The sequence below is a fragment of the Equus przewalskii genome, chromosome 19 (genome assembly GCF_037783145.1).
Source record: "Equus przewalskii isolate Varuska chromosome 19, EquPr2, whole genome shotgun sequence".
In the NCBI taxonomy this organism is placed as follows: domain Eukaryota; kingdom Metazoa; phylum Chordata; class Mammalia; order Perissodactyla; family Equidae; genus Equus; species Equus przewalskii.
The window spans coordinates 36,416,302-36,425,819 of record NC_091849.1 but is presented as its reverse complement, the minus strand read 5'-3'; the positions used below and the strand labels follow the sequence as shown (position 1 = coordinate 36,425,819).

General features: G+C 57.8%; 1 protein-coding gene across 3 annotated transcripts; it reads right to left on the bottom strand.

The window, feature by feature from the left end:
• Nucleotides 1–772: 772 nt before the first annotated feature.
• On the bottom strand, nt 773–8,861 carry MAPK13 (mitogen-activated protein kinase 13). 3 transcript variants are annotated; one of them, XM_070584456.1, is made up of 12 exons: nt 8,630–8,861; nt 7,689–7,818; nt 6,370–6,428; nt 3,733–3,841; nt 3,518–3,547; nt 3,064–3,111; nt 2,824–2,938; nt 2,605–2,676; nt 1,990–2,069; nt 1,673–1,751; nt 1,361–1,537; nt 773–1,106 (listed from the first exon to the last, which is right to left on the bottom strand). In XM_070584456.1, exons 1-12 carry the CDS (start codon nt 8,746–8,748, stop codon nt 1,024–1,026), a joined length of 1,101 nt encoding a protein of 366 aa, XP_070440557.1. In that variant the 5' UTR covers nt 8,749–8,861; the 3' UTR covers nt 773–1,023. The 3 variants fall into 3 exon arrangements, with proteins under 3 accessions (XP_070440557.1, XP_070440558.1, XP_070440559.1); XM_070584457.1 differs by lacking the exons at nt 6,370–6,428; nt 7,689–7,818 and having other exon boundaries at nt 8,630–8,849; XM_070584458.1 differs by lacking the exons at nt 6,370–6,428; nt 7,689–7,818; nt 8,630–8,861 and adding an exon at nt 4,939–5,317.
• Nucleotides 8,862–9,518: the final 657 nt, after the last annotated feature.

Here is a 9,518-nt window from a genome sequence, read left to right as displayed (position 1 = left end):
CATTCCCAGGACGGGGAAGGAGCGCAGTTTTCCGTCAAGCCTGGAGAAAGCCCTTTCTGCCTTCCGCAGCTCCTAGTCAACAACCCGCGGGCGTTTCGTATCTTGATTGCTTATCACTCACCCAAAATAACCCGCATGCAGTGTCTCACCAGCTGCAGCTCTCTCTGCAGCTCCCTTAATTTAGCAGCCAGACACGTTCAGCTCCGCAACAGAGCACAGGCCGAGGAAGGGCCCCCCGCCCGTGGCCATCTGTAGGGAGTTAAGCAGTGTCTCCCCAAAATTCATGTCCAGCCAGAATCTCAGAATGTGACCTTTTCTGGAAATAGGGTCTTTGCAGATGTAATTAGTAAGAATTGAGATGAGATCATACTGGGTTAGGGTGGGCCCTCAATTCAATGACTGGTGTTCTTGTAAGAACGGGAGAGGCCAGACAGGCCATGTGAAGACAGAGGCAGAGAATGGAGAGATGCAGCTACAAACCGAGGAACCCCAATGACTCTGGCAGCCCCAGTAGCTAAAAAGAGGCAAGGAAAGATACTTCTCTGGAGGGAACCTGGCCCTGCCAACACCTTGATTTCAGATTTCGAGCCTCCAGGGCTGTGAGAGACTAAGTTTCTGCTGCTTTAAGCCCCACCTCAAACCTCATTGGTGGTGATTTGTTACAGGAGCCCCGGGAATCTAATACACCAACATTGCCGTAGACCCCCGCCCCGGCTCAGCCCACCTCCAGCCCCACTACAGCAGGAAGGAAAGGACCCCACACACAGGCAAATCTCCAGAAGGGCATTTTAATGTGGCCAGTTATGATCGGAGCTATTTTCTCCCAACCAACATCTTTGAATTCTGCATCTACTAGGTGCTTCCTGCACAAAGACGAGGGCCCTCTGTCCTCTGCTGGGAAGGCTATAATCCAAGAAGGGCTGAAACCTGGTAGTGACAAATAAATATCAGTCTGAGGGGCAGTGTTTGGTAGGTGCTGCCATGTGGCAGTCCCCAGGCTCAGCCAAGGGTCAGGCAGATGCGTCACTGGAGCTTCATGCCACTCCGGCGCCGCGAGTCCTTCCGGGCGATGGGGCTGAAGTTCACAATCTCCTTGTAGATGTGCTCTGAGAAAGGCAGGGGGGCTCAAGGTGAGGAGGGGTGCTGAGAGCAAGAAGAGCCCACCCCCGTCCCCCCCCAGATACAGCACGGAGCAGGAGGTCAGCCCAGGGAGAAAGAAATGCACACCCACTCAGAGAGAAGGAGGCTGCGGTCTCTAGGGGGCCGTGGGCCCGGCTGAGGCCAGGCCTGGAAATGAAGGAGGCAGAGCAGAGAGGGGCTGCAGGCAGGGAGAGGAAGGAGCTGAGGCCGCGGCTCTTACGCTTCCATTCATCCACCGTGAGTTTCTCGTGTTCTAAGGAATCATCGAATGGCTGCTGGGCCTCTGTCTCCTCCTCGGGGTCCCGGAAGGGCTCAAAGAAGGGGTGGGTGAGGGCCTGCGAGGCCGTCAGGCGCTTGTCCACATCCAGCTCCAGCATCTTCTCCAGCAGGTCTATAGCTGCAGCAACAAAGCATGAGCCTCACAGCCCAGGCCTGGGAGGAGTAGGTGTCCCCCATCCCCCGTGTCCAACCCCCCACCCCCACCCCGGGGACAGACACAGAGGCCCTGCGGGCAGCAGGCCCCAGGACTCACCCTGGGGGCTGGCGCGGGGGAAGAGCTGAGAGAAATCCTTCTTGGGGCTCTGTGGCAGGGCCTGGATGTAGGATTTGGCCTGGAAGAGAGAGAAGCACTGAATAATCCTCAACCGTCAGCCCCTCAGGGCTTAGGCTGTGGGGTATAGAGCAGGGACTCCGGAAAAGGCCCAGAGCAGGGCTGAAGGCTCAGGTCAGAGTCCAAAGTGGGATGATGACGAGAGCACCTGCAGGGCAAGGGGAAGGCACAGTTGAGCCCTCCTCCCCAAACCCGCAGGCCCCTGACCCCTGGTCAGCCGAGGCCCCTTTGCCGCTCACCGCTTTGTCCTTCAACTTCTGCACAAACTCTGCGCCCGGCACGCCAGTCACTTTCAGGATCTGGGTCAGCTGGTCCAGGTCTCGGCAGCGGGTTAAGGCTCAACCTCATTCTCTGCTGGCGGCTCCGAAGCTGCCCTTCCCGCTGCCCCCAGCCTCCCCCCAGGCACTGTGGCGGCCATCCAGGCTCCAGACGGCCGAACCTCCCGCTTCCGGGGGTAGAGGTTCACCCCTTAGGACTCGGGTCTCCGGAAGGCTTCCCACCTGCCAGGCTGGGCTAAGGGTCCCTCCCCACAGATTCTCCTGGATGTGCCACCTTCCCAGCCCTCACCCCATCCAGTCACCTTCATCCGTTTCTTTGTCATCTTCCCCCAGACTCTGCATATTCTCATCAACGCCTGCACAGTGCACACAGGAGTTCAATTAGTGTGTGAAGTAGTTTCTACACGGTGGTAGAATGACACGTTTCTAGTTTTCATCATTTTGCTTATCTGCATTTTAAAATTGTTCTACAGGGAGCATGTATCACTTTAGCACTAAGAAAAAAATATTTAAGTAATAAAGTGTCTGTTGAAGGAATGAATCCCTGGGTGGTTTGGCTTTTCCAGCAAAGGATACAATCTTTCCCCTTGAACAGAGTTTTCCCCGTCAGCATCTCCGCCATGATACAGCCCACAGACCAGATGTCCACTGCAGAGGGCAGGGGAGGACGTGTCACCTGGACCGGCTGACCAGGATCCGGCAGTTGGTCAACCCAGAGTAACTGAGATGGCCTTGGGAAGCTGCCAGAGGAGACCCCCAGCCCCAGGCCCCTCCCCCAGGCAGCTGACCACTGACCAGTCTGGTTGTAATGCATCCAGCTGAGGATCACCTCAGGGGCCCGGTACCAGCGGGTCACCACGTAGCCAGTCATCTGAGCGTCCGCAGGCCGTGCTAGCCCAAAATCCAAGATCTACAACTCAGGGACACAGGGAGAAGGAGCTCGCTGAGGAGACGAGGCTCCCGGAGCAGCTTCTGGGGCTCCCAGGGGAGAGGGGCCCACCCAACCCCAGACCCACCCTGCTCGGACCTTCTCACCTTCAGCTCACAGTCCTCGTTCACAGCGAGGTTGCCGGGCTTCAGGTCCTAGACAGGGGAGAGAGTGAGCACTGGCTGACAGGCAGAGACGGGAGCTTGTCCCCGCTCGGCCCCACCCAGCATGTGTCCTTGGCCAGGCCCCTTCCCCTCTCTGGGTGTAGGTCTCCTCATGCATAGCCTGAGCCTGGACCAGCTGTCCTCTAGGGCCCCTCCACCTCTAAATGCTCCTGATTCTTGGAGCCTGAAACACCCAAGCTCAGGTCTGGCTTTGTTCACAGCATTTCCCCGGAAAGTTCCCTAGAACACAGCAATTCTTCCGAACAGGCCTTCCTGGGCCCAGGCAGAGGCTGAAAAAATCCACATTCCATGCTCCGGAGGATTGTCCCCCCTCCCCCCCTACCCCACTGTGGAGAACCCTCCCTCCCCTTGAGGACGGAGCAGGGAAAGCACTCACCCTGTGGATGACCCCAGCTGAGTGGATGTACTGTGTTGGAGAGAGACAAGGGTGAGTCTAGCGCCTTGGGTTTGCATACTGGGTGTTTCAGGCTGGCTCAGAAACCCCCTCCACCCTGTCACAGTGCTCTCCCGGCCCCCAAGAACTGGCCTCCCCCAAACCTCAGGTCTCAACATCAAGGTACCCCCCTCTGCCGTCTTCAGGCCCCTACCCACCTTAAGACCTTTGAGCATCTGATACACCAGGTACTGGATCTTGTCCTCACTGAACTCCATCCCCATGATCTTCTGCAGGTCCGTCTGCATGAAGGGCATCACCAGGTAGCTGCAAGGCACGAAGGCTTCTGGAACAGTCCCCAGCCCCACCCGGCCCCAGGTCTGAGCTCAGAGGAGGGGCGAGGGGCTAGGGCAGAACAGAGGCCTTAGAGATGACCTCTGCGCGCAAGAAGAACCAGCCCTGCACGGGCCTCCTGGCTCCTGGCTCCCAGCCTGGCGACAGCGGCCGGCCTCCCAGTTGGCAGAGTTCAAGGTAAGCACTTCAGCTGGAGCGTGCTCAGGAAAACCAAACGGGAGCAGTGTTCCCTCCCTTCAGGGGTGCCCTCTCCTTGCCCTCCTCCGTGCCCCACAGAAAGCCACAGCTGTGAGTTAGAAACATCTGCCAGTATTTCCTTCTGCTTCTTTCCAAATATTTTCTCCCAGAGAGGGTCATGCCCGGCTGAGATGGCGTCACCAAAACTGTCTGCCCTTCCAAGAAGGAAACAATAAAACAATTTCCAGGAGGGTGGAAGAAGGAAGAAGGAGGGAGCTGAACCATTGCACCCTCCCATGTGATTGTGAAACAGGTCAGGTCAGCAAAATGTAACTGTTACTCAAGGTATAACAGCAAAGTCCAGAACAAAAAAGGACAAAGATTGAAAAAGGAAAAAATAATAAAAAGGGATGTGGTGGAGGCCATCTCCACGAGCCTGTGGCTTTTTGAAGGCTTCTTCTCTCTGACCACACCCCCTCCCCCGTGGGGACCCTGCTCCATGCACGACCCCCTCCCCGCCTTCGTCTTTCACCTCCACGTGGACCCTGGTTCTTTCTTCTCTGCCAACAAACTTGCTGAAGTCTCACATCGCCTTCCCTTGACCTTGTTTCCTCAAGTAACCGCCCCTTCTCCTTCTTTCCCTCCCAGACCAAACTTCTAGAAAGAGTGGTCCACACTTCTCAACCCCATTGCCTTAACTTCCAGGCCCCTGACGGCCTGGCGTGTGCTGCCACCCCATCACCCAAACTGCTTGGATCAAGACCACCAATGACAGCCCAACAGCACCCCCCCCACCACCCTCCCTTCTTCCTATCAGACCTTTTGCAAAGTCTGACACTCCCTCAAGACTGGCTGCCGATTCTACCCCTCATCGGGCCGTCTCAGCTCTTCACCTGCTCGTCCTCTTGTACCTTCTCTTCCACGTTGCTATCTTAATCAACAGCATCGCATCATGTTCTACACTAGCCTGTCCCTGGGCTCCGGCTGTCATCCAAGCGTGATTATTCTGGCCCAAATCCACATCCTTGCCCAGACCTCCCCGAGCTCCAGATTTATTTGGAATTGCTGATTAAACGTCGAATGTTCACAGGCTCTTCAAAAGCGAAGTGTCCAAACTGGAGTTCATTATCTTTCTCCCAAGAACTGTTCCTCTTCAGCCTTGTATTCCAAGCAGGAGCCTGGCATCCCCAACCTACGCCACCTCTCCCAGCCACTGCATCCCAACGCATATGACATTCGGACAGTCCTGCCTCCCGACAGGTCTCAAGTTTCTTCTCGGCATCCCGTCACCTCTGCTTTATTTGGATGGAAGTCTGGGTCTCGAACTCTACCCTCAAGGCTCTCTCTCCTCTCAGAGCTGCTCCCTGCTCCTTTCTCGCTGCCATCAGAGTGCATCTCCAAAATCTGATCAGACCACATCACCCCCCTGCTCGAAACCTCCACGGACTTGAGGCTGCCTGTGGGCTCAAGTCTGAACTCTTGGCCTTATCAGACCCGCCGTCAGCCTCCACCAGCCACACTGAACTTCTCCATTCTGCCTGAACAGTCCAGTCTCTTTCATGCATCACGGCCTCTGCCCACGAAGCTCCTTCTACCCAGGGGCCCTCACCCCCTTCCACCTCAGGCAAACTTCCACTCATCCCGCAGGATTGAGTTCAAACGCTGCCTCCTCTGGGAAGGCCCCCAGGCAGTCTCCAGCCCTCTTCCCAGTCTGAGAACATTGACCACACTACTGGTAGGGGTCATTTAGAAACTGTGCCCCCACCCCCAACTGAGCGTCTGGCCGCTTTAAATTCTCAATGCTAAGCCCAGCAGCTGGCATTATAGGAAAAAACTCCATTCAAAATTATTGCATTACATTTAAAACAAAAGCATCCTAACACAGAGACCTTCAGCTGCATTTGAAATAGGATCAAAAAAAAAAAAAAAAATCCACTCTCCCAAAGGTTCCTAAATTTTAGACCAGGTGTCGCACTAGCAAAGCCATGCATTTAGCAAAAAACTTTTCTGGTTCTGTATGATGCTGTCAAACACCCCAGCAGCCAGAGTGGCCAAGGCTTCCTGATCCACGCTTCATGCTAGGAAGAGCCCCAAAGTCCAGACCCACCCCTGGGCCCCCAGGGAGTGGGGAAAGCCCCTCCCACTTCTTCTTGCCTTTCTCTCCACCGTTGCCTGACAGAATCTCTCCAGAGAGAATTGCACCAGGACTGCCAGGGCGGGAAGCCCCCCTACCCAGAAGAGAGAATGTGGACCCTCCCCCAACTTGCTCCCAAGTGGCAAGCAAGGCCTGCGAATGCCCTGGAACCCAGTGCTGCCCGACTCACAAGTCGTGGAAGCTGCGCAAGGAGGAGGCTGGGGTGAAGACATCCAGGAGCCCAATGACCTGGGGAGAAGGTTGCCAGTGAGGGCTGGGCAGCCCCTGCTGCCCTCTCCTCCCCTCCCCTGGGGCCCCAGCCATGAACAGGACCACCCACCCTGTCCTAATACACCATTTCCAGCAGGAGGCAGGTGTCCAGCCTTCTTGGAGCTGTAGGCTGGGCAGAGGCGGAAGAGGAACCCCTCTAACTGGGAGGGAGCTTGCAGTGCACAGTGACGGAGAGTCAGGCTGGGGAGAAGGGGAGGTGGCCATTCCTGTGCTCACTGCCCCCAAGTCTGGTGTTCAGGGCAAGCAGCACAAACCCACCCTCAATTCAAGCAGGGAGCCACATGGCCAAGGGAATCAAGGAGGGAAGAGGGAAGGCGCCTTCCAGGCTCCCTGCCCTTGACCTTGGCTTTCCTACCACATCCATCCTCGCCTGCCAAAGGGCTGGTTCCGAGCCAAAGGCAAGATCACCCCAGGCTGGAGGCCACAAGGAGGGGTGCACTGAAGAGGAACAGGGCTTCAAATGTGCACAATATTTAGAAATCATTATTTTAAATATTGCCTTCCAGTCTAGGTATCGGAGCAAAGCCTGGTTAGCAGGCCCAGCATGGAGCCACGGGTCTTTCTAGCCATTTCTATCAGACAGGACTGCCTAATGGTTATGCACTGAGGCCTGGCCCCAGACCACCTAGGCTCAAATCCCAGCTCTGCCACTGACTAACCAGACAACTGTGAGTCTGTCTGTGCCTCCATTTCCCCATCTGTACATGGGAGTAACAGTACCTGTCTCACATAATATTGTGAGGATTTAATGTCAGTTTACACTAAGTCCTTGAGCAGCACCTGGCACATAATAAGTGCTCAGTGAGCATCTATTGTTATTACTGTTGTTGTTGTTATCAGATCACATGTGGAAATACCATTGACCAGGATTCTGGGCACCAGCTCTTAGATCTAGAACAAATGGCAAGTTCCTCATGCCTATTTCCTCATAACAGTGAGAGGGTAAGTTTGCACCTTACCAAGCTCAGTCTGCTCCACTGCCAAAAATACCCTTTGCACCCTCCTGGGAAGCAGGCACGGCAGGTCCCGGCACCTCATTTTAACAAATGGGAAGAAGGAACAAGGGCGGGAGGAGCAGGGAGGAGATGCTCTTCTCCTGGCCCTGTCCTGGGCTCTCTGCACCCTCTCTGCCACCTCTGGGCAGGCGGAGGGCCCGGTCAGAACCCTCTCAGGGCCCCGCGCCCTGCCCTCCCCCAGCAGCGCCCAGGCCCAGCCTACATTCTCATGCTGCATGTGCTTCAGTAGCAGCAGCTCTCGATAGGCCCGCTTGGCAAAGATCTCCGACTGGAAGGGCCGGCTCAGCTTCTTGATGGCCACCTTCTCCCCTGACCGCTTGTCGATGGCAGAGCTGCGGGGGCACAGGCAGTCAGTGCCCCCTCCAGACCCTGGGTGTTGCCTCCCAGCCTGCTCCGCTAGGGAGAGTGGAGGCCGTCCTAGCCCCAGTCCCTCTTGGCCAGCAGGCTAAGCTGGGAGGAACTGATGCCCACCACCTGGAATGTGAGGGGGCAGCCGGCAGCACAGTGGGTGGTGGGGGTCGAGGAGGGAGGGGGCAGACACTGAGAAAGGGGCATGGTGCCAGGGTCAGACCCAAGTCAATGCCAACTGGATCCAGAGGCGGAGGAAGTCTCACTCTATGCAACTCGGCAAATCACTTCTCCCTCTTTGGGCCTCAGTGTACCCCTTTGTAACAATGGGGATTCGCCCGGATGAACTCTGGGGTCCCTTGAAGGTTCAAGCCCTGGAGAACCAGACCCAGTCCTAATTCAACCCACAGAGACCCATAACTTCGAGGAGAAAAGTGAGATGGCGCCTGGGGTGGCCCCAGGCCAGCCTCTAACCGCCAGAGGCTCCTTGCGCCTCCTCTGCTTCCCTGCCCAGTCCGCCGCCTCCTCCCGGGTCCACGGGCTCGGCCCAGGAAGCGCCCCGGGAGGGTCTTCCAAGCCCACCGGGCGCTGGGCTTGGGGTCCTCGGTCAAGGTGGCGGGCGCGCGGCCCCGAGCGCCCAGCAAGAGACGGGACATCCGAGGCGGGGCGGGAGAGCAGAGAAGGTGCGCTGTCCTGCCCGGGCTGGTGGAGAGGCGTCCCCTGCGCCCCGCGCCTGGGCGCCCGCCGCCCGTCCGCCCCGCGCCCCCCGGCGGCGCGCAGGCCCGGGGGTCTCACCACACGGCGCCATAGGCCCCGGTGCCGACGTGCGTCGGCGACACGTAGGTCTTGGGCAGCTCCCAGGCGGTCTTGTTCACGTCCTGCTTGTAGAAGCCCCTTTTCCGGCTGAGGCTCATCCCGGGCTCCCGAGCTCCGCGGCCCCAGCGCGGCGGCTGCGTTCGCGCCCCGCGGGCTCCGGCACGGTCCTCGCCGCGGTCCCAGGCGCGCCCGCCCCTCCCCTCCCCTCCCCTCCCCTCCCCCGCGCCGGGCGGGGACCGGCCCGCGCGCGTCCCACCTGCCGGCTCGCCCAGGTGCGCCGCGCGGCCACGCCCGGGCCTGCCCGCCAGCCCGCCGGCCCAGGTGCGCGCGCGCCCGCCGAGCCGTGCAGAGGTGGCAGGTGCGCCGCCCTGCGGGAGCCAGCGGCTGCCGGCGGTGCTGGGGCCCCGAGCAGGGGCAGGGCGGCACGACGGGGCCTGCGGCTCTCTCCAGCCCGGCACGCTGGAGGAAGAGCTCCCCGGAGATTTCGAGGACAATTTCGGAAAAACCAAACCCCACCACTTTTTGATTACGGAAAGTTTCCAATATACACAAAAGTCGACAGAAGAGCTCGGGGCTTCTCACAAACGTGCACACGAATCCCCTGGGAATTTTATTTTATTACAGTGCAGATCCTGATTCAGTCGTTCTGGGGTGGAGTCAGGATTCTGCATTGCTCACCAGCTCCCCGGCTGGAGGGCCTCCGGGACCACATGAGGATAGTGAGGCGCTGATGACCCTGCCTGACCCCAATCCCTCAGGTTCAGCAATTACATCAACTCTTAGTCAATTTTGTTTCATCTGCAGCCCCATAATTTTGAAGCGAAACCAAGGCATCGTATCATTTCATGCATAAATATTTTTTGTATCT